The 24,768-nt window shown below is 44.8% G+C and overlaps 2 protein-coding genes across 4 annotated transcripts in view; one reads left to right on the forward strand and one right to left on the reverse strand.

Moving 5' to 3' along the window:
• Positions 1 to 6,822, reverse strand: part of LOC133218149 (uncharacterized) — a 32,214-nt gene extending 25,392 nt beyond the window's left edge. The window contains exon 1 of the mRNA XM_061364289.1: positions 6,219 to 6,822. Within this exon, the coding sequence (XP_061220273.1) occupies positions 6,219 to 6,822 (604 nt within the window). The remainder of the gene's footprint in view (positions 1 to 6,218) is intronic.
• CUNH19orf12 (chromosome unknown C19orf12 homolog) lies at positions 542 to 5,590 on the forward strand. 3 transcript variants are annotated; one of them, XM_061364293.1, is made up of 3 exons: positions 542 to 909; positions 3,474 to 3,650; positions 4,514 to 5,590. In XM_061364293.1, exons 2-3 carry the CDS (start codon positions 3,491 to 3,493, stop codon positions 4,777 to 4,779), a joined length of 426 nt encoding a protein of 141 aa, XP_061220277.1. In that variant the 5' UTR covers positions 542 to 909; positions 3,474 to 3,490; the 3' UTR covers positions 4,780 to 5,590. The 3 variants fall into 3 exon arrangements, with proteins under 3 accessions (XP_061220277.1, XP_061220278.1, XP_061220276.1); XM_061364294.1 differs by having other exon boundaries at positions 3,542 to 3,650; XM_061364292.1 differs by having other exon boundaries at positions 742 to 759.
• Positions 6,823 to 24,768: the final 17,946 nt, after the last annotated feature.

Here is a 24,768-nt window from a genome sequence, read left to right on the forward strand (position 1 = left end):
CCTTCTGCATTTACATTTTCTCAACAAGGACCTGAGGGGAGACGGTTTACCTTAAGTCAGAAGTGAAATCATAGTAAAGGCTTAGCTGACAAAACCAAACCCCGCCGTAAATAACCTGTTCTTGGCAAACGGCAGCATTTCTAGCATCAGGCAGTGACTTTCCAAGGACTGTACTGGTGTGCACCGGGATCAGTGTGGCATTTCAAGTCACGTATGTGACACAGGTGCTTAAAGCTGCTTCGGTGCAGAGCAGGTCCGGTTACATGTGCTGCTGCACCGTACCGGCAGGCTTCACTGTACCGATGATGGCTGCAGTGCACCTGGATGAAAAGATGCACAGGCTGTGCTCAGACGATGCTCCCGGCTTAGGGCGCGGGATGCCCTCAGGGCTTCAAGTGCAGGCGGTCCCTCTCTTGCTCCTTCCGCAGCAGCTCGGCCGCGAGCGGCAGCCGTTCTCGCAGCACCGCGTACCTGCAAGCACCGTGACATTCCGCAACGCCCTCCCCCCCAGCGGCCGTGTCTCCCGAAACGAGCTCCTGGGCACCGGGTGCACCGCGCCTGGCCTCCGGCCTGCGCCCGCCTCGGAACCAGGGCCGTGGCCGGGTTGGCTGCCGGTGCCGCTACGGGAGCAGGCGGGAGGGGCGACAGCGAACCCGCGTTCAGCGCCGAGCGCGCTGCGGCGACCGGCTGCAGCGGAGGGAGCCGGGCCCGCTGCTCGGGGCCTGCCGCCGCCCAGCTGCGCGAGCTCCCGGCTCGGAGGTGAGGGCTCGCTGCCACGGGCCCGACGCTCCCCCGCGGAGCACCCGCCAGCGCCGGAGAGGTCCGGGGCCGAGCCCGGCGGGACTTCGCTCCTCTTCCTCCACCGGCGACACCGCAGCCGTTTCCGGCCGGGCGCGGCTGCCGGCGGAGGTAGGCGGTGGGGAGGCGGGAGGAGCGGGAGGGACGGCCGCGGCGGGAGACGCCGGCTCAGCCCGAGGGGACCGGGAGCAGCGGCGCTGGGACCTCGCGAGCCCCTGCGCTGCCCGGGGAGCTTCCCCCTCATCCCGGCCCGCTGTCGCCGGGTTTGCGTTTGCGGCGGCCGGGAACGTTCCAGAAGAGGCCGCTGCGGCAGGCAGGCGCGGTGGGGAGCGGGGCCGGTGGGCCGCGGCTCACAGGCCGGCGGGTGGCGGGAGAGCAGCGGGGCCCTGGGGCGGGCGCGCCCCGGCCCCTGGTCCTAGCTCAGCTCTTCCCCTGCTCGTACCCCGCCGCTCCAGTCTTTGGGACCGCCCCGGGCTTTAGAGCGTCCTTGGGGTACGGCGAGAAAGGCACGAGAAACCTGAGTGGGTGAGCTCGCCTTTGTCTTTCTCATCCGTGGCTGCCCCGTATCTGGCAGTGTCCGAGGCCGGGTTGCACGGGGCTTCGACCAGCCTGCTCTAGTGAAAAGTCTCTCCCAACCCAAACCGTTCTGTGCTTCTATGGTTTCACTTTTCCATGATTTACATTGTGGCCGTGCCATCCTTTTAGCAGTAGTAAACATGAAATCGGTATTGTAGGCAAATAAATAAAAAAAATAATTTAAATGCCAGCATTTAATATGCCAGCTCTTTAAGTTTATAATTACATTTTGTGCTCAGCCTATTTTAGTCTTAATTTTTTTAATAAGTTTTAAGACATTCATAACATGTTGATTACTTTTGAAGTTTATATTTTTGCAGTGAGTGAGGGAAAGCATCTTTAATTTTCAGGCTTAGTTCTGATTTGAAAGATGCCACTGATGTCCGCTATAGCAAGTGTCTATAGGGAATGAACCCTGCCCTAGCAAAATTACTGAAGAGTGCAGATACAGAGCATGACTACAACTGGTTTATTTAAACCAAGTTCTACTGGCTGGGCATGCCAGTCATGATTCAAATCAGACCACCTATTTTGCAGATTTTAAAATCCTGGGTTGGACAATAAAGGTAGGATTTTGAGAAAATAATATAAGAGCACGAATGCTACTCAAATCAAGACCAGTGATGTAGCCTTCCTTTATGAGTGGGAATATCTTGATTCCAGCTATTATTCAAATAATGAACTTAAGGCCTGCTTAATCATCAGATCTTTGTGCATGCTATTGTTTGTGAAGTTTTAGTATGTTTCAGCTGCCAAGGACTTTTTGTTTAGTTTTGCTGTAGTGCTGATGTTCTAAGAAGTTGCAGTACAGGTAGAGCTGTTGCTGTACAGCTGAGACAGAAGACATTGTCATGGGTTTTATCCTGGGCATTGGTTCCTTCATAACTATTTCCTGGTGTGTTGGAGTTTCATTTTGAAGATCTACACAGGTCGCTTTCTAGTAGTTGTGTGTGGACCTTCTTACCCACATTCTTGCTTACCACAGTGTGGTGTCTGCCAAGGTAAAGGTAGCTCTTGGTACAACAGCTTAGACCTCTGTCTTCATTTCTTGGTGGGTTTGGAATTCATCCTGTAGGTGCTTTTTGTTCTACGTACATGCACAGTGTGGAGATGTTTATGGAAGGGTCTGCCCTGTTAACTCAGGAGGAGGTTGTGAGGAGCAGCGAGGACAGCTCAGCAGTAGGCCAGCAGTGTGCTGCTTAGAGTATCTTCTATGTGGACATTTGGGAGAGTGTTCCTTGTTCTATTGGTAGGGCAGTGAGGCGAGGGGAATGGAAGGGCTTTTGCCTGTTGAAAGTCATCCTCCTGTGATGAGTGGAGTAATGAGATGGGAATGTTAAACAGGAAGGAGCTGAACTGAGGTTCACATCATGGATTAGTCTGGGACCCCTTTTGTTTGCCAGTAATGTCAGCGTGGTGGATGGAGCAATGCAGGTCGCTTTCCTTGGACATCCTGATGCTTCACCTTCAGGTGTTTCTGCTCACAAAGCATCCCTTAATGTGTATTACAATTAGATTGGTTTAGGAAACTGTGGAAGTCAGTCAGCTTGAGCAGGGGAAAGCACATGATTACTGTTATCAAGAGCTGTTGTGTTGTGTTGTCAGCTCTCCACCTTCTGTTGTCCTGCCTGTGTTGCAGAGGCTTCATACTGAGGTGCTCTGCACGAGATGTTGGCTGGATTTGGCCCAAAGAGAAGCAGCAAATGCTTGTCAGCACTCAGGTGGTTGGGTTGGTCTGAGGTCATGCTAAGGAGGCACAGGACAAACACCAATAATTTTCTGTCTCACTGATGGGAGGAACTGAATCCTGTCTCTCATTGCTGGTGCTTCCCCTTGTTTGGTCTTCTAATTTCTCATAAAATCAGATTTTCCTGTATTCCACATGGTTTTCTTTCCATTTCTATCAGTCATTAGCTGTTTGCAAGTAGGCTTGGTTTTCACAAAAATAAAAAATGTTTTATTGTTTTCAATGTACTTTGAATGTTTTGAATGTTTCAATCTGTATTCTTAGTGTCTGTGCTTTTTCTTAGTATTAATTTAGTAACAAGGTTTAGTCCTTGCTGCAGCAATCTGGAGGTAATTTAAAGTATCTTTTCCAGGATCTTGCCTAGCCAAGATGCCCATCAATGTTGATGATGTGATGCAGCTGTTCTGCCACCTCTCCCAGGAGAAGGGGATGAAAGCTGCTGTCAAGCACTCTGGTCGAGGAGCACTGCTGGCAGGTGCAACAGCTTTTATTGGGGGTCTGATGGGAGGTCCACCTGGAATCGCTGTAGGTAAGTGTTTTGCTTTAGGAACAAGAATTGTGGTTAACTTCCTGCGTGGAGAAACGAAGAAGCTTGTGTGTAGGTATGGGTTGAAGAAAAGGCGCATGCAGTGTTTAGATTTCATGTAGATGGCTTTTAACAAGATGCCTTTTTGTTTGTCAGCTTTTTAGAAACAAGGTGTGCATCAGAAAGGCATGTGTGTTTCTTTCTAGCGTGGTAGTGACCTTGCTGACTTGGACTCCTGTGCAGCAAAATGGAGGCCATCCAGAGGTCTAAGGCTGAGACAGTGGCATCTTTGAAACCCTCTGAACCAGTCTGCATAGCAGAGCATTTCTTGGCCAGCTGGGGTGGGCTGTTGGTTTGGCAGATGAAAGTGTGAATGTGTCTAAGCACACAAAGCTGATGGTTTGGTCCCTGACAGGTGGACTTTATGGGAGCAGGAGGCTGCAGTGTGTGGCTGTAGAGAAGCTGAAAGCTTGGGTCAGTCTGGGAATCTCTGGCAAGAGACTATGGGCTAATGGCACTGATAAAGTAAATGTCCAGTGTTTTCCTTGGGCATGGTTTTGTTTACTGGTAGGGCTTACCATAAAGAGACGAGAGCCCTAAGGAGTGTTGTTTCGTTTCTGATTTCTCTTGCTTGAAGCCATTAGCTTTGATTGTGCAAACAGTTGGTTTGTGATTGCTGTGGATGTAAAAAGCTTTAAAAATCCTTGGTGCTTTGAGCACTGGGTATGAATGGAGTTTCAGTAGACATACGTAACTCCACATTGATTCCTAATACAGATGGGACCACTGCTGGTGAAGGCTGTGGACAGAAGTTCAGGTTTTAACATCAGTTGGCAAGGAGTAACACCTCTCTCCCTCTGTTCTAGGAGGAGCATTTGGTGGCTTACTTGGTGCCTGGATGACGAGTGGACAGTTCAGGCCAGTCCCTCAGATTTTACTGGAATTGCCTCCTGCTGAGCAGCAGAAACTCTACGATGAAGCCATTGTTATTCTCAGGAGCTTAGACTGGACTGACGTTGCTCAGCTGACTGCTCTTGTAATGGGAAATGCTAGTCTCCAGCAGAAGCTGACAGGAGTGCTGATAAATTACCTCTCCAAAGAGCTAAGAGCAGAGATACAGTATGGAGAATAAACCTTTCCAGAGCAGGCTTTTTAGTGTAATGAATTTTACTTTGACAGTTGCATACTTCAACATAACAATTACTGGTTATCTGTACTAATTGCGAACATAGGCCAATTAAGTATTGTTTTGGGGTTGATGTCTGGGGTTTTGTTTTGTTTGTTTGTGTGTTGCTGGGAAGGGGTGTGTGTGTCAGGATGAGATTAATGCACTATCCTGCCACTGACTTGCTATGTAATGTTGAATTATTCTGCACTTGACTGAATTCAGAATCACTGCAGGGAATTAGGCTTCCCTTACGTTAATGTATCACTAGTTAAAATTTCCAGGTGACTGTTTTATTTAGGGGATATAATCATGTTTAAGTGCTTTAACTGCCTTCTGTGAATGCCATATAGGTGTTGCCAAAGTAGCTAGGGCACTTTGAAGAATTTTACCTTGTTTTGTTTTTTTTTTACCTGATTTAGTCCTTCAAAAGAGGAGTACAAGAAAATACATTACTGTGAACTCAAAGATCTCCAAAGTACTCACTTTAGTCTTTGTTGCTTTTAAGCGGTAATTCTTGAGTTATTTATTCCTTTCTGTAAGAAGTGAATCCGATGCCTAAACAAGATTTAAGGGAACAGGTAAACTGTTCACAATTAGTAATTCCTGGTGCCCTAGAATGGGAAAGCATGGCAAGATTACTCTGAGTTTAAAAGAGGGGAGTTAAATCTGCATTTTTTATACTATACCAGGATTAGGGTTGCCATTTCAGCCCTGGTTTCTTGACTGCCTCTGAACAGCTGGTCCTCTGTTTTCATTAAATTATTCTTAAGAAGCATCATAGTAGCCTTTTTATTTAAAGGGATTTCCACCAGAATAAAATACAGAATCGCATACTGGTTTGGGTTGCAAGGGACCTTAAAGTTCACACAGTTCCAATCCCTGCCACCGTTAGAGCACTAGAGCAGGCTGGTCGAAGCCCCGTGCAACCCGGCCTCGGACACTGCCAGATACGGGGCAGCCACGGATGAGAAAGACAAAGGCGAGCTCACCCGCTCAGGTTTCTCGTGCCTTTCTCGCCGTACCCCAAGGACGCTCTAAAGCCCGGGACGGTCCCAAAGACTGGAGCGGCGGGGTACGAGCAGGGGAAGAGCTGAGCTAGGACCAGGGGCCGGGGCGCGCCCGCCCCAGGGCCCCGCTGCTCTCCCGCCACCCGCCGGCCTGTGAGCCGCGGCCCACCGGCCCCGCTCCCCACCGCGCCTGCCTGCCGCAGCGGCCTCTTCTGGAACGTTCCCGGCCGCCGCAAACGCAAACCCGGCGACAGCGGGCCGGGATGAGGGGGAAGCTCCCCGGGCAGCGCAGGGGCTCGCGAGGTCCCAGCGCCGCTGCTCTCGGTCCCCTCGGGCTGAGCCGGCGTCTCCCGCCGCGGCCGTCCCTCCCGCTCCTCCCGCCTCCCCACCGCCTACCTCCGCCGGCAGCCGCGCCCGGCCGGAAACGGCTGCGGTGTCGCCGGTGGAGGAAGAGGAGCGAAGTCCCGCCGGGCTCGGCCCCGGACCTCTCCGGCGCTGGCGGGTGCTCCGCGGGGGAGCGTCGGGCCCGTGGCAGCGAGCCCTCACCTCCGAGCCGGGAGCTCGCGCAGCTGGGCGGCGGCAGGCCCCGAGCAGCGGGCCCGGCTCCCTCCGCTGCAGCCGGTCGCCGCAGCGCGCTCGGCGCTGAACGCGGGTTCGCTGTCGCCCCTCCCGCCTGCTCCCGTAGCGGCACCGGCAGCCAACCCGGCCACGGCCCTGGTTCCGAGGCGGGCGCAGGCCGGAGGCCAGGCGCGGTGCACCCGGTGCCCAGGAGCTCGTTTCGGGAGACACGGCCGCTGGGGGGGAGGGCGTTGCGGAATGTCACGGTGCTTGCAGGTACGCGGTGCTGCGAGAACGGCTGCCGCTCGCGGCCGAGCTGCTGCGGAAGGAGCAAGAGAGGGACCGCCTGCACTTGAAGCCCTGAGGGCATCCCGCGCCCTAAGCCGGGAGCATCGTCTGAGCACAGCCTGTGCATCTTTTCATCCAGGTGCACTGCAGCCATCATCGGTACAGTGAAGCCTGCCGGTACGGTGCAGCAGCACATGTAACCGGACCTGCTCTGCACCGAAGCAGCTTTAAGCACCTGTGTCACATACGTGACTTGAAATGCCACACTGATCCCGGTGCACACCAGTACAGTCCTTGGAAAGTCACTGCCTGATGCTAGAAATGCTGCCGTTTGCCAAGAACAGGTTATTTACGGCGGGGTTTGGTTTTGTCAGCTAAGCCTTTACTATGATTTCACTTCTGACTTAAGGTAAACCGTCTCCCCTCAGGTCCTTGTTGAGAAAATGTAAATGCAGAAGGAGGACAAGGAAGAGGAATAACACAATTTCTGTGGCTGTACTGGGGACTTGTGAAGCTCACCATGCTTTTTGTGATCACATAAAACAGCTGTGTGTAACAACTGAGAATGCTCCAGGTCTACTGGTGCTCTTGAGTTTATGTTTTGGATGTAAAAACCAAATGCAACTCCTAAACTGAGCAGAGAACCACAATGCCGTGTACATTTTAAAAAGTAACCCCCCCCCCACATTCCAGCTGCAAGCAGCTTTCCAAGGAGCAAAATTAAAAGCAATGAATCTGCCAGCATCAAAGGAGGGAATTTTTATCAGTCTGTCCCAAACTGAATTATTACTTCAATACTATGATTAAAAATAAACACAGGTTATTAGGGCTACATCAGCAGTTAGGTGTTCGGTCTGTATTTGGTCTTTCTGCTTAAGGGAGCCCAGAGGAGGCCACAAAGATGCCCCAAGGGCTGGAGCACCTCTGCTATGGAGGCAGGCTGAGAGAGCTGGGCTTGTTCATCCTGGAGAATAGAAGCCTCTACGGAGACCTTAGAGCAGATTCCTGTGCCTAAAGTGGCTGAGAAGAAACCTGGAGAGGGTCTTGTGACAAGGGCCTCTGGTGACTGAACAAGGGGGAATGGCTTTAAACTGACAAGAGGGGAGATTGAGATGAGCTCCTAGGAAGCAGCTCTTCCCTGTGAGGGTGGTGAGGCCCTGGCAGAGGTTGCCCACCAAAGCTGTGGCTACCCCATCTGTTGCAGTGTTCAAGACCAGGTTGGACAGGGCTTGGAGCAACCTACGCTAGTGGAAGGTCTCTTCCAACCCAAACCATTCTGTGCTTCCATGATTTCTCTTTTCCCTGAGTTCCATTGTGGCCGTGCCATCCTTTCAGCAGTAGTAAACACAAAATCCGTGTTGTAGGCAAATAAATAAAAATACCTGAAATGTCGGCTCTTTGACAGTTTATAATTACGTTTTATGCTTCGCCTATTTTAAGTTTTTAATAAATTTTAAAACATTCAGAACATGTTGATTAATTTTGATGAGTGGAAGTTTATATTTTTGCAGTGAGTGAGGGAAAGCATCTTTAATTTTCAGGCTTAGTTCTGATTTCAAAGATGCCACTGACGTCTGCTATACCAAATGTCTATAGGGAACAGTCTTGTTCTTGAAGTCTGGTTGTTTTGGCTTCAGTATGAGCTAGCTGATGGAATTGACCTGTAATTTTGTCAATTGCTGCCTTCAAAATCGGAAAAACCGGCTAGGAAATGAAAGAAAAAAAATGCCCTTAATTTATAAATTCTAAAGACATTGAGTAGGTTAAACAGGTTTAAGTGCTGAAGGAGTTGCATCCAGTCCTTCGCAGACACTTAATAATCCAGCAGTCCAGGTAAGAAAGTTACACTCAGTGTGGGACAGGTTAGGTGCCAACTTTCCTTCAGTCTCAATGGAAGGAGAAAATTCCCACTCAGTTTTTGCCTGAGTTTTTAGGCACCCAAGAGCCTTGTAAAATCAGCTCTTAGGTTCCTAAACGTAGTTTGTTCATGAGTAAGTTTGTTTTCTCTTTTTTAAACGAACCAATTAAATGCTTTGATAAATTGACATGCTTAGAGAAGTACACAAGTAAGTAATGCTCTTAAGGTTTCAGTTCTTACGAAACAATACTAAAATGCTCTTTTAAGCATTGCATTTGGATTGTCTGTCAAATACATGAGTTTCTTACCATCTCCTAACAACTGGAACTTGAACGTCGGGCTGAATGTATAGTCAACGTATAACATAGTTATTACAACGAATATCCACAGATGTAGCAAATCTTGCTTACCACAGTGTGGTGTCTGCCAAGGTAAAGGTAGCTCTTGGTATGACAGCTTAGACCTCTGTCTTCATTTCTTGGTGGGTTTGGAATTCATCCTGTAGGTGTCTTTTGTTCTACGTACATGCACAGTGTGGAGATGTTTATTGAAGGGTCTGCTCTGTTAACTCAGGAGGAGGTTGTGAGGAGCAGCGAGGACAGCTCAGCAGTAGGCCAGCTGTGTGCTGCTTAGAGTATCTTCTATGTGGACATTTGGGAGAGTGTTCCTTGTTCTATTGGTAGGGCAGTGAGGCGAGGGGAATGGAAGGGCTTCTGCCTGTTGAAAGTCATCCTCCTGTGATGAGTGGAGTAATGAGATGGGAATGTTAAACAGGAAGGAGCTGAACTGAGGTTCACACCATGGATTAGTCTGGGACCCCTTTTGGTTGTTGGCATTAACAAGGCTTTCAGTGAGGTGCGTATGATGTGATCATTTTGTTGTTTTAATTCTTTCCATGATGTTTTTCTTCTTAAGAGGTTAGTTCTGAGAGGAATGTACTTCCTAGTGAAACCCATTGGTTGTATATTCAAAGATGAACTACAAGCATATGATGTTATCGTTCTCTCTGGGTAGGCAGAACAGGAGCCTTGCTCACTTTGCTTCCCACTCCCTGCATCATCTAATTTAGTCAAACAAGTGCAGAGTCTTAACGTCTCATCTGAGCAGTTGGGAACACCACAAAGAGGAGAGGAACACAGCCACTGAATTGCAGTAGAACAAAAAGGAAGGTCTGTTGGACAACCAAGCTTGGTTTCCAAGCAACTTTGTTTTCCAAAAGTTTTGGTATTTGTTTTTTTTTTTTTATTGTTGAAGTGCTGGATATTCTCGGTGCCATGTGAAGTCTCTAGGACATGTGGGGACTCAGCATTTCTGAAAGCCAGATCCAGTTTCATGGATGCCATTGATGTTTCCATCCCTTCATTACTGCAGATCCAGTATTTTACATTCTTAATATTTCCTAACATCTGGGGGGATTCTGTAGCAATTGCTGTTGGAGCAAGTCCCGAGGAGGCCATGAGGTTGATCAGGAACTGGAGCACCTCCCATATGAAGATCGGCTGAGAAAGTTGGGGCTGTACAGCCTGGAGAAGAGAAGGCTGCGTGGAGACCTCAGAGCAGCCTTCCAGTATCTGAAGGAGGCCTATAGGGATGCTGGGGAGGGACTCTTCATTAGGGACTGTAGTGATAAGTCAATGGGTAATGGGTTCAAACTTAAAGGGGGGAAGTTCAGGTTAGATATACAGAGGAAGTTCTTTACTGTGAGGTGGTGAGGCACTGGAATGGGTCACCCAAGGAAGCTGGCAGTGTTCAAGGCCAGGTTGGACAGAGCCTTGGGTGGCATGGTTTAGTGTGAGGTGTTTCTGCCCATGGCAGGGGGGTTGGAACTGGGTGATCTTAAGGTCTTTACCAGGCCTAACAATCTTATTGTTGAGGTGAGTATCTCCAGAGAGGACGCCTTCAACACCCGAGCGGGGTGAAGCTCAGCGTCCAGGAGCCTCAACTCAGAGCGGCGAGAGCCACTGGGGGAGCCTCAAGTCCTCGACAGGCCCTGTCCCGGAGCCGGCAGCTCAGCTGACGCGGGCAGGGACTCACAGGGGCCGGAGCCAGGAGGGGCGGTGCCAGCCCTGAGTGGGTAAAAACCTGCCCCTGGGGAGCGCGGTGACCAGGGCGGGTCGGGGATGGTGAGGACTTGTGTTGTGACCAGGGCCCGGTCTGGGAGCTCTGCTCTGGCTGCCCCGGCGGTGGCCAGCGTAGGCACTCAGACAGAGCCGATGAGAGGGGAGGCTGCAGTGCAGAGCTTGGAGTGTAGAGAGTGCCTGCGCTGGCCTTGTGAGGGAAAGGTGCGCAATGGGCAGGGCTGCACCCAGGGCTCCCTGGTGGAGGTCCTCCTGCAGCAGGGGCTGAGCTGCGGGACGCTGTCAGTAGCTGAAAGGTGTCAGGGTAGCTGAGAGGAGGCAGGAATGCTTGCTCGAGCCCCAGACTGTGCAGGGGCCTCAAGCGTCCCTTCTACGTCATGAAGGAAAGGAGGCCGTTAACCCAGGGAGCTGGGAAATAGTAACACAAAAAAACCCCAAACCAAAACAAAAAAACCCAAAACAAACCAAAACAAACCAAAACTGAAAACAAAACCACAAACAAACAAACAAAAACAACAACAACAAAAAAAGAAAACAGAAAAAAGAGGAAGAGGACAGTTAAAAACAAGGAGCTTCCTCCTGAATCTGTTGTCCCCACGCAGAACTGGTTTGCTGTCCTGCAGGGGGCTGGTGAGGAAACACTCTGTATGCAGTTACCAGCCAGCAATTCTCTTAAATATAATAATAAAAGAATAATTAAAAAAACTGTTTCACATCCCAAATCCTCAAGTCATCTGTCAGAAGCAGGCTTCAGAAATCAAGAACATCAACAGTGCACTGTTTGGAAAACCACCTAGCAGATTTCTGTCAAGTCCTTCCCTAACCTGCAGCGGGACTCAAAATAACCAAATACCAGTTCAGCATTTCCTCAGCACATGGGGCTTGCCACATGTTTCCACAGCTTTTGACATACTAAGAGAGAGGCCAAGAATTGTTTCTGATGGGGATGGGCTGTTGCTACCAACACCATGATTCATTCTGGCTTTCAGCTTGCTTCTTACAGAGTCTTGAGAAAATGCCCATCAGAAGCAGGCTTGGTCTGGAGGAACTGTCCAGAAGTAACTGATGTAATTCTCTGAAATTCCTATTACCTTCACAGGAAACCATGACAGATTTCTTTTTATCGTGAGGCACTTAATGTTGTTGAACACTAAAAAGTCGTTTCTCTAAATTTGCTTCTGTGCCAGAGATTCCCAGAGAAAACACGAAGATTAGGCAACTGTATGTGACAGGCTTAGCTTCATCCTTTCACCTAGTTGCACTTCTCTCTTAACGCCTCCCCCCCCCCCAACATCTTTAATTTTCTTACTCTCATAATGGCAGGGGAAAACTTTCAAAGGAAAGAAATGTTGTGTGTTCCCCAGAACAGTGGGAGTGGTGCACAGAGAGAAAAGGGATGGAAGATATAACAAAGCAGGCTTCTCATCATATCCAAGTTTAGGAGGTTAAGAGATTTCTATCTCTTTCCTTAGAAGTCTTGGAAACCCTATGCTGCCGTGAAGAAAAACAGCTTTGCTTATGCCTGTCTAATGTCTAGGGCTTTAGACTACTTCCATCTCTCCCCTAATGTTACACTACCCTGGTATGCTCTCCCAGGGTCACAGCAGCCATTGCTTCTATTCTGGAAGTCTGCCACTTCTGCTTCATATTATATTTCTAATTTGAAGCTTTCCTTCTTGACAACACTACAGTTTTATGTCTGCTGAGTTAGTTGCTCATTTTTTACTCTGGATTGCTGAGAAAACTGTGAGCTTCCCAAGATCAAACAAGGCAGAACATGTATCAGAAGGGAAAATTAATATAAAATATTGTAGCATTTTATATTAAACTGAGCCACTTAAGGGAATTTTGCAGCTGCAGAATGGCTGTTTAAAAGGAATGAAGAAAGGCAACATTTCTAAACCCAGGGACATAACTCCAATTTTCACCTATTAACTCGTCACCTCTGTGCAGGTGTAAATAATATAGTAAAAATGACCAAATCACTACAGGAAGGCACAATAGCAGGTTACAGAGATCCACCACAAGCAAAGTGTATGCTTGATGGCAAATCTTTTCCCCATTTCCTACATTAGGTATTCATCAGGCTCTGGCTTCTAATTGAACGCAAATAAAGAATATAACAGGGTTTTGCATATGAAGTGAAAATATAGAACATCTGTCTCTCACAGCCTTTCAGTGTGCCTTATGTGACATCAAGCAGAGAAGAGGTTTGCCTCATCAGCTTGTAGGAAACAGTGAGTTTGGAGAACAGTGTGACTAAACTAAATCACTCCACTGTTGTTGTAGAAGGTGCTTCTTTGATCTACTTGCACACTCCTAGGTGATAAAATGCCGAGTTGGTTAAGATCAGTTTCAATGCCAAAAAGATGGACTACTGGTGCAGAAGGTCACAAAACACTATGAATTGCCTTATATCATCTCAGTCTTGAAAGATGATACAGAATATAGGCTGCCACTTTGGAATAAAGCAGACATTGCTAGCTAGAATTATTCAAGCAAGCTGTTAAAGACATAACCTTAACTGCAAACTGTGTACGTGTCTTCTGCTCTTTTAGACTTTCATTACAGTAGTTCTTTATGCTGGTTTTTTTTTCATTTTCTCAGCAGCCTAATTCAGTATTGTGCTTAATGTTACAGAGTAGCCATTTTGTGACCTGTTCAGAAAAAAGCCACAGCAAATCTGACTGTCCTGAACTAGCGTATGTGTTTGTGTGTCATAGCATGTATGAACACCGAAGTGGAAGTAAAATCCTGGTTAAAAAACAGCTACACATCATACCTGCAAGGTTTACAGAGCAGCTAAAAACCAGAGACATCTCATACAGTCGCTTCCCCCACTCAGCACTCTTTTGCGGAACGCATCTAGGAAAAGTTGAGGGTCCTGGGCTGACTTCTGACCTTACATCAACTTCACAGGTGCTGAATGAGAGCCTAGCTATTGCAAAGCTGTTAGACTAAGTTTCCTGTTCTTCTGGGAACACAGTTATCTCTATCCCTCTTGGAGTGGAGTTCTGACACTGTGGCAGGCAAGAGGAGAGCTCCCAGTCAGCCAGGTAGTAAGGTGGAAGGGAAGAGACCACCTCATACAGTTTGCATGGACTGATTTTCTTCTCTCATGTGATAGCTTGGAGGCAAGAAGATGGAGAGGTGAATTTGAATCACTCTACAATGACAGACCACACTCAGAGCTTCCAGAAGTCACAGCAAATACTCAAATGTGTTACAATAGGATTTTCAGACTTAGGATAGCATGTTATATTTTAATACTGCCTCCTGGGCCACCTCTCTGATTCACATGCATTCACAAGGGTGTCACCATTTGGGAATAAACATGGCCTATATGGCTAACAACAGGCTACTCCAAGGAGCTATTGCTAAGCTAAATGTAGAGCAGGGCAGTGTTTAAACCATATTTATGTTTGTCCTAATGTGATCTAGACTTTGGAAACAAAAAGCCCGGAAACTGCAAACTACAAAGAAGCCCTTTGCTGGCTTTCTACAGACCGCAGTTTGGGAACCATTGCCTTAAAAATGCCATAAATGACTGTTTCTGGAGTAATACATAATAATAATACAGTAATACTGGCATAATTTATAAAGAACAGCTAATGTGAGAGGGCTTTACCTACAACAGCAGGCATCTAGACAACCACAAGAAGCAAGTGCCATTGATTCAGCAGTTATCTGAATGCTACAAAGGGAAAGAGCTGGGCAGGGCCTTCTCTATGATAAGTTCCAGGGGCTGTTTCATTCTGCTCTAAGTAGACAGGCACTAAGTTCTCAAAAGCCTGTTGAAGACTCACAGCAGGTTGTGCCAATCTGTACCACAGAAGAATAAAAGGCTAAGATTTTGCTAGAGTTAAAAACTGTCCTTAATTTCTGTCAAACAGTATGTGTCCCTTTGCTAGTATTTGAAACATGTAAAATGTTGTTAGGGTACACATCCACAGCCAGCATTATTACTCTTTTTTTTCAGCCTACATTCCCATCCTGCCTCATAGAAAAATCCAGGAGGGATGAAAGATAACACTGAGTCCAAACCTCGAGAACAGACCCCCATGACAAACTCTACTGAAGAGATTTTCTTCAGAAAGATCACAGGTCTCATGCTTTAGTCATGGCCTATTCCTTTGCCATCAGGTTCAGAGAAAGTGATCTGTGAGAGCAAAGTGATTTATTTCAAGTAAGCTGCTCACGACAGCTACAGAAACCTCCAGGATTACAGTACACAAACAATGGGAGAAAAGCTGCTTCGACTAATACGTCCAGACAATGGAGTTGCCATTATGGTAGCAATGTAAAATATGGACAGGGATTGAAATGAAACGGGTGATATCCATATGCTTTGGAGGGCTCACGTGTGCTGAATTTGGCAGCATGAATGTTCATATTGCTTGTTGCTCCACCCCTTGAACAATGAGGCTAAACTCCATATGTGCAGGAGTTGGTAGAGCACAAGCAGTTTTGCTAATCACACTGCATGCAAAAGCAAAAGGACAAAGGAAACTAGTAATGCTTAGGCTAGCATTGGGAAAATAATTAAGCATGAATTAAATATTGTATGTGGATTTGGAATGAATGTTCTTGGAGACAATTGTTCTGTTTCAGTTGTGCTGCTTCCCCCCTAAGTTTGACAAAGTAATTTGCATGTCATTTAAATAAATACCATAAATTATTACAGCTATTTTTTGTTTACATAAACCAAAATGCTCATTTCCATTACTGTTTGGATTGCCTGGTGAGTGAAACACAGAGGTCTGAGAGGAAACTTCTTTCCCCAAAATATTACAATATTACAGACTGAGCCAGAAGGCAGGTCCCCAAAAGGAAATCAAATGAATGAAACACAAAAATCTGGAAAAAGATAGTGCAAGATAGCCTAAGAAGATATGAAGTTGCGCACGCCTCTGCAGGATCATACAGGGCCCCTTGGCCGCTGCAAACTAAACACAGGTACTGTCACCAGAAAAGCCTAATGCCCTACCCATCTGCAGAAGGAGGAATTTAGTCTCTAGCATAAACTTTGATGTTCTGGCTGTAAGACACTAAATACCATTTTTGCTTCCAACCTGTGAAGACTAGTTGCAGGATTCTGCCACAAGGATGGTATTTACATCTGGTTGCTCTTCCCAGTCAAAAAGGGAACCCCACAAGTATCCCCTTCTCTCCTCTCACAACCCTGGGCTACTTTTACCTGTGGTCTGTTATTAAATGTGTCCAACATTACAGATTGCAAACCAGATGAACTCGTTAAATGGATGTCCTGTAGTTGCAATTTCTATGGCTGTTTGTTCTTTTATAAGACCTGCTCTCCATCTCAGACATGAAGGCATTTACTCTCCTGAGCATTGCTTAGTGGAGTCCTAAGTTTTTCTTCATCCCAAAGGAAGTAAAATTATCTGGGTCTAACTTCATGATTTCCAGATAATCACTAGGGTGTGCTGTAGATCATGGAATTGCACTAAAGCACAGTTAGCAGGGAAAAATCTAGCTGCTATACTAAGTATTTTAAATTAATTACAAACCTAGTAGCAACCCAACACTGACTCAGATTCCTTTTAGAACAACATAGACACTCAAGAGTAATGGAACACCTTAACAATTTAAAACATTTTTGTTACACACGCTTGGGTAAACAGAGTGTGGTACACAACAGAAAACTAACTGGCATCACGTTGGTAATCACATGCCTAGATGGCATATAGGTAACTAAAATTCAGGCATGTAGACTGCTGGGATTCGATAAAAATGAGACTAGAACCAGCCCCGAACAAAGCAGGAAACAAGCAATAAGGAATTATTTCTGGAAAACCTTCTTTGGAAAAAAAAAAATAAAATAGTTACAGGACTATGTAAAGTCCCTGCTGCTTACAAGGTTGAGGCCCGGGCATGCAGTCAGGGAATGAATAATAATTATTTATACCACTTAATGCATATAAACAATGGTGCTGAAAACCCCACTGAGGATAACTCAAGAACCAAACTAAATTCATCACAGGAGACTGCACCTGCAGTATCAACTCTTAGCACTTAGTGACAAGGAAAGTGGCAGCTCCCAGCTCTGGGCTTCCAGCCCCTGCAGGAGGTAGAAACCCTTGCAACACCTTACATACACCCAACTGCTGCTCAGCACTTGGAAGGAAGCATCTTCCCACTCCTGTACCTATAACCTTCAGCCTGGGTTAAAACCTACCCTGTACTCCAGTGCTCATCAACTCCCAGTATAGTCATGGAGTGATGGTAGGATAGTGAATGCAATATACTAAGCATGCTGAATCAAAAGAGATTTAAACACAAGCTTAACTTTAAGCATACATTTACACTAATAACCACAGACTCATAACCACAGACTCAAATGCAAATTTAAAAAGAAGCACCTATTTAAACACAAACAAAAGCTTAAATGGTTTACTGCCTGAGGCCCCAGCTGTCAAGGCATATCCTGTATGCCACAGTGGTAACAGCAAACAGAATTATCAAGTGATGCTTCAGCAGGCTGTAGGAACAGTTTGGTAATCTTACACCATGAACCACATATTCATTATAACAACAATTTGTATTACTATTTGTATCATCTAGGGAACCCCAATCAGGGCTCTATTGTGTTTCAGACTGCACAAGCACAGAAAAATAGGATGGCTTTTATAATGAGTACATCACAAGCCCCACTACCATAATTAACATTGATTAGAATCAATGCAAACAGCATGGGAAGACAAAGATTGAGCCGGTTTGGGAGCTGAGGTACTCTCTCACCCTTTAAGGTGGATCCTCTGGCTCCCAACTGCAGAACAGAGGAGAGGCTGTTGTGGTGGGGAAGGCTGCAGTTTTCAGTGCTACCAGTTAGCGGCTCCCATGAATATCCCGTCCTGTTCTGGGACACGGGATTCCAAGAGGCATCTTTGTCACTTACTAATCTACTCCCTATCACAAGCAACTACATCACACAACCCTGCCCTTAAAATTTTGAAGAACCATTAGTAATCAGTTAAGAGTGGTTTTCTTCCTACTCAGGGCATAAGTCTATGTAAATGTTACCTAGGTTGGCTAAACATTTGGACTATACTGTATGTCCTTCTGCTTCAAACTAAATTCAAACTAAATACGAAAGAAAAACTGCTATTTATTGTCACAAGTCAGTATTAGCCTGAAATGGAATGGCTAGGATTGACCTAAACCAAGAATCAGAGTCAGACTTTCAGAGTATTTAAATCCGCTGAAGTCAAAACACCAGCACCAGACCTGTTCCCTCATGCCTGAACTGAGTATTTCCCCTCCTTCCCCAAACCCCTCCTCCCAGCATTTGTTACTCTCCTTCAGTACCATTGTGAAGCTGAATGACCAATCAACATAAATTCTGATCAAAAAGGACTGTTGGCAACCTCTGATCTACTTAGTGTATTAGAAAAACACCCCCCAAAAGCCAGATCCACTTTAATGAAACATCAAAAGAGTGACCTTAATGGACATGAGATGTGGAGCTGCATGTAACAAACTTCCTCCAATATACATCCCTTGCTAGATCTGTGATTACCGTATGCATCACCTCGTTCCAGGCCCATGGCATTTTCCCAGGTTTGCCTTGGATACCAAGGCAGTTTTTTCCTTTCCAAGTGTAGGAAAGTGTGTTAAGAGCTTTGTAATGCCAGTAAAAAGATGACATTTTTGAATGGATAGTGTGAAATCCTAGGGTTGAGTATTTTGATCGTGTTAATGAAATTACCTTCATTAACCAAATGAGATTTGAGACTCCATACTTCCCTATGAACCGTCCTCTCCCCAAAATGTTTCTGCCGATTTTGATTGCATGACCTTACGAAATGCAGCGACCTTGAATTTCACTTTTATACTCAGTACCATGGGGAATACATCCACAGAAAATACATTCACACTAGACACTTTGTTCAGTTCTCCATGCCATCACTTGTGTTGTAACCTAACCTGCCATCTGGTCTATCTTCAGACTGGCTGCATGTCTCAATAATTCTCACATGCATGAAACTGAACATGCATGTAAATATTAACAGGATTATATTCTAGCCACAATTTCAGATGCAATGGGGATATGCTTGCATGTTCAGCTGTAGTTAGGTTCCAGTGTTTTGGTACTCTTTGCCATTCTGGTAAAGGATTCTTCCTACAATTTCACTCACAGAAAGATGAAAGGTAATTCTATAAAGCCTAAAAATAAACTTGGATCTGCTAAAAAATTCATCATTTCACTCCCAGGCTTTCACCAGCTGGGCTTGTCTGCTTTAGCTTTGCCACCCCTGAGAGCTACAAGCATGACTTACAAAGATGAGCAAGTTTACATGAGAATGATGAAGAGATCCATTTTTTTAATCTTTACTTTGCCAAAATACTGTCAGGGGCACCTATTACTGGAAGACATTCATTTTTGGCAATTTCTCACTTTTAATATTATGCTATTTGCAGATTTGGAGAGGTAATGTCCAAATACATATGCTTCTGTACATTTATTTCTTTCAGGTTTGCTCATTACTTCCATTAAACTATTTAATTCTCAAGGATCTACTGGGGATACAGTGAAGACCCCCTGAACACCAGTTAAGAATAAACCTGTAATGAGAATAAATTACACATGCCTATCAATTGCTACAAGTCCTGCAAGGAGGGAGACCTTTCTCCATAAACATCTGCTGCAGAATTAAATCTGAGACATTAATAAAAGCCTTCCCCACCCAAATCAAACAATGGAAGTATAACAGTTATCTGAACAGTTAAAAGAATAAACCTTTTAAATAAATAAATTTGCAGTTCACCAATTTATGTCACTGTGGTACTTAAGGCAAAACCTTTTAAAGGAATAGATTTACTGTGCATACAGATCTCCACTGGGTATGTGTAATTATGCAAAGGAAAGGCATTACTTTTAAACTGGATGAATGGCTGATACTTTTTGATTTACAGCTAGAAACAGAAAAATGGTAATGGCATGAAATAAGCATTCGCAAAACCGTTTTGGCAGATGGAAAATGTTTGATTTACCTAGGGCATCCATCAGGTTCTATATTTTAGATCAAAGTAGATAAATGGAAAGGCAAATGGATATTTGGGGATTAAAAAAAAAGAAATGACTGCTTTTCTGTCAGTCCTGCAAGTAAGTTAAATGTTTGGAGGGGAAAAAATGCCTAAGGCTTTTGGACGTAAGGAAGTCACGATTGATCACTGCTCTGGCAACTACAGCTTTTTATATTTACCTGGAAAGGTGAGGACTGCATGGAAATAGTTGTAACTTTCTTATTCTGGGCCTGATTTTGAGACATGATTTAAAGGAAGCTGGCAAACCCCAACACTTCCACCTGACACTGGAAATGGATAAGGCACACCATGGGGCATATTTTCCTCTCAGCTCCAAGCTGTTCACTCTGTTTCCGTCTCCTTTTCTGTCTTGAATACACATTGAAGAAAATACATTCCTCCTTCCTAGCAATTCTAACCTCACTGCCTTTTCAGATCCTTTTGAAACCTGTGTAATAGGAAAGCCCACTGAAGTATGGCTTATTGGACTGTTATCTGTGAGAAATGACACTGAAGAACCAAAAATCAGCTTCTTTGTAGGGCACTATTCTAGGGCATAATTTCTGAGCAGTCCACAATCTTGTTCTGAACTTCTCCTATGCTGAAATGCATCACTGGGAGCTGCATAGTGTATGCCTTGTGTCCAACCCTTAAAGCATCACTAGACCTGTGGTACATGTGTTGCACAGATGGTCTAAACGTGCACAGTTAATCAGAAATGGTGGTTGTGCTTGTGAAAATCCCACAAGAGCACATGCATAACAGCCTCACCAGATTCATTGTGAGTGTGCAAGTGTTGTGCAGTGGGCATTTCCAGCAAATGTCAGATTTGCTATATAGGCATGGTAGGAATTATTTCAGCTCACATGATGAGGAAAAAGCTGGGATTACAAGACATCCAGAAATCCTGACAAACATACACAATCCTTGCACATGGCCTCTCAGCAAAATGGCTGAGGAAGGACATGACTGGAAAAATTCAGCGTATGTCCTTCTGCCAGCTACATCAGGAAACAACACAGAGAAAGGTATGGCCTTCCCAGCTCTCTCCATGTCATTATGAATATGAGCAGCAAATTCATCAGCTACTTCTACATCTCTTTATCCTATGGAAGGGTTACCCAGCTCTTAATAGGCCAAAGACCAAACAAAACTCATATATTTTGCCCAAACACGTAAAAAAGCCAGCAGGATTTATAGTTGAACAATAACAGACCTGGCTGCTCTCTAGAATACTCATTTCATATATTTACCACTACAAAATTAGCAGGCATCTACTGCTGACTTACATGGCCTGTCTTTAAACTTGGTAGCTTATCCTTCACCACTGAAATACTGGAATTGGTTACCCACAGAGATTGTGGAAACTGCATCCTTGCACATATTCAGAACCTGTCTGGACAAGATCCTGAGGAAACTGTTCTATCTGACCATGTTTTGAGCTGGAGGGTTGGACTAGGTGATGCTCCTTCCAGCCTCCACTATTCTCCAATTCTGTGGTGAAGATCTTTCCCTCCAGTTTTGCAGATGCACTTGTCTTCCAAGAAGAAATTCATTGATCATGACCCTACCATAAGCTGTAGTTATTGCTGTACACAGAGTTCAAAGATGCTGCATTTGTGGAATGGTCCAAATCCTCTCCAGTTATCAATAGAAAATGAACAAAAAATATCAAGTGTTACCAACAAAAGAGATCAAGAAGGAGGATGCTAACCCTCTGCTGCTTTCCAATACCTGTGACTGGTAAACAGCACTTATACATAAGGCTTTTCATACACAGTTCTACAGGTGAGGTGAAAGCCAATGCATCTTCAGACAAGGCTCAGCAAGCAGCACTGGACCTTTTGTACCTATATGTCCTCCCCTCTCCCCCCCTCTTTAGTTATGCCTCTCTGAAACAGCAAAATTGCTAGAGACTTCCACACACATAAACTCTTAAAATCAAGACTCAAGTCTAACAACACCAAATGCTGGCATTTAAGTCAGTATACACGTGTGAGCTGAAGATTTGTGCACATCCAGGGATACCTGAAAGTTAAACGCTTTGCCTGTAGAAAAAAATCATTGCAAGCTTCCATGCAAGGAATAAAATAAGGGTTAAAATATTGAGCTAGAAGTAAGGCCAGACTGCATTTCTCCTCCTGTAATAAATCAGCACTGTATGTATATATTAAATCCAATCCCTTGAAGTGTCCAGTTTCAGTGATAAAAACTTAGTGAGCAGGGCAGAAGTTACTGGGCAGAGATCGATATGCTTGCTTGTTGTCCTTGATTGGCAATAATGCGACATTTTCTCCTTGACTGTAAGAGGCGCTTTTGTGATTTGGGAGCATAAAGAAATTCTGTACTTGACAGATTTATATAGTAGGAATACACTAATGTCCTTTGACCCGCTTAAGAATAAATACGACCTACCAAATTGTCATTTTTATGGGTATTTACAACTGAGGCACTTTGTAAACCTAAGAACTAATATTTCCCAAAGGAAATCTGTACTCTCAAATCTTGATAAATTACTGAAAAATACAAGTCACTACCAGCCCTACAAATTTTCTCTTCTATTTCTCCTATTTTTAGTTACATAGGAGTTGTCAAAGCAGATTGGACCACTGATCTATTTCATCAGGTGTGTTGCTGCAGTCATGGCTAGGGCTTCAAAAGTATCCTATATTTTTGGCCATTTGCTCAGGATGGTGTACAAAAAAAGTTCTTTCCTGAAACTTGAAGGTTTTCAGTAATAATTGAAATATTAGTAATATAATTCTTTAAACTCTCAAATTAGAAAAACATTACAAAATACAATTTCCACAGCCCAAATGCCAGCAGCTGCATTTGCTCTTGTGAGTGCTTCAGTTGATACTTCAAAGATAGAGTGCCAGGAGTAGAATAAACCACCCAGTTCACCCAAACTCCGGAGCTTGCCACCTCATTTTGATACACATACTTTGTACATTTCATAACTCCTTATTGACCAACTACGTCCCTAGTTTCTTAATTCCCCAGGCCAGGGAGCCTACACTTGATTGCTGTATCTCGGCTCCAGTTAATCTTATGTGCCCACACACTTGCCATATAAATTTTTCTATCACTTTTATGCTGTCTCTGCCCACAAAAGCTTTCAGTAGAGACAAGCTAACTATCCACAGAGGAGAGATGGAAGCTAATAAGACTACGACCTTTGCCCTTCAGAACCTTCCTCTGGAAGATGACAGCACACAACTGTACTATAGCTTGGTCTTAATATTGTCATCCCTAACAGAAGACTTGGAAGCTATTTCCTTTTATCGTTATTCTCCACCTGAAAGTTGACAAAAAGTCAACAATATTCAGGACTGTATCAAAGACATGAGACTTGCAGTGTTTTTCCAGCAGAAGCTTATTGTTTCTCCTCTTGGTTATATCCCTGTACAACAGTACGGATCTTCTCAAAGACTTCCAACACATCAGATTTTGACTAAAGCATCATGATGTGGCAGTCATCTCTACTTTTGCTCCATTTCTAAGGGCAGCTGCTTTTCTGTTTTTCTTTGCGCATCTGTGGACAACAAAATCGTTATCACAAGAATGTCTTCATTAAATCTGTTTTTGCCCTCAGCTTATTCTTAGTCTTCTGCATACTATAATCTATGTATATGCACAAGAAAGGCTTGAGAGGCAAACTGAAAAAGCAGGAAGCTGGAATAAACAATGAAACAGAAACTGCAATAAACTTGAGCATCTTTCCTTGCCCTTACTGTGCTGCCTTCCTTTTTATCCCTGCTTACTGCCAAATTTGAGATTCCTCCTATATTTGCATGAAACATGATTTCCAAGTTGTCTGTTCTGTGACCTCATTCTGATAGCAGTATGACATGGCACAGCTAAAAGACTGACTGTAGCACAAAGTCGAACAGTTCTGACTTTAACTACCATCTTGAACACTTAATTTTTGTATCAGATTTGGCAAATTTAGATATTACAATTTCTTGTACACTTGATGTTGTTCACTAAGTAATAAAGAGGTCCTAAATAGCTACTAATTCATCAGCTCCTACCCTCTACACTGAATATTCCATCTCCCTTTGCACAGGTAGTAGGATAGAAGTACATGTTGCATCTTATATACAAAACTTCCAGTAACCCAGTAACCCACACAAACAAATGGCATCTCTGTTCCATTCATTTCAAGAAGAGTGATGTGCCTTGGATAAAGAAATTATGAAACATTAACTTCTGTTGTCTGACAACTTACTTTGTGAAACAAGGAAAATTTGATAGTAACAGGGAAGAGGGAAGTTAAACATACAGTGTAGTAGCTTCACCCCAAATCAATAAAATCCCATTTTGACATCTTGAAAGACACCTACCTGTTAATAAGATCAACAGATTTTTAATCAAGTTAATTACCCTCACACATCTTTTCCTACCCTCAAGTGTTTAACAAGAAGCATCTTAGGTTCTCCTTACCTTTACTACTTCTAAAGCTTCAAACTGTAAGCAAAGAAACACTATGTTGTGAAGTGCAACTTATGCCTCATGTGAAAGGTTTTCCTATTTGCGTTGCAGAAAGTCTTTTCTCCCTAAAGTTATCTGTGCATTTAAAGATTGGGGTGACAAACATCTATTACTCTCAACATTTGACCAGAAACCATTTGGCCTTACTTTTAGCTCAGTTGTGCCAGGGACGTTTAGACTGGAGATTGAGAAAAACTTCTTCACCCAAAGGGCTGTCAAGCACTGGAACAGGCTGTCCAGGGAAGTGATGGAGTCATCATCCCTGGAGGTAACTAAAAGATTTGTAGATGTGGCGCTAGGGGACATGGTTTAGTGGTGGACTTGGCAGTGCTGTGTAAACCGTTGGACTTGATGATCTTAAAGGTCTTTCCAACCTGAGTGATCCAATGATTCTGTGTCATCTATTTGCTGCAGACCTACAGAGGCTGACAGGAAGGAGTGATGCTTCTTTGACCGTGAGCAAAGCACAGGGGAGAAAGTGACTCCTCTATGAATGCTGGAATATTTCTGTGCCCCAAAGGCATCAGTCTGAGATAGTGCATGGGCAAGTAGCAACTTTGTCAGATGAAGAATAATCCAAGGAAAGTGTCTAATTGGTCTGTCTAAACCTGAGTGAGGGTGTGAC

Source organism: Neopsephotus bourkii, unplaced genomic scaffold, assembly GCF_033783945.1.
Source record: "Neopsephotus bourkii isolate Nb327-2 ecotype Australia unplaced genomic scaffold, CSIRO-AGI_Nbou_v1 NB_1204, whole genome shotgun sequence".
NCBI lineage: Eukaryota > Metazoa > Chordata > Aves > Psittaciformes > Psittacidae > Neopsephotus > Neopsephotus bourkii.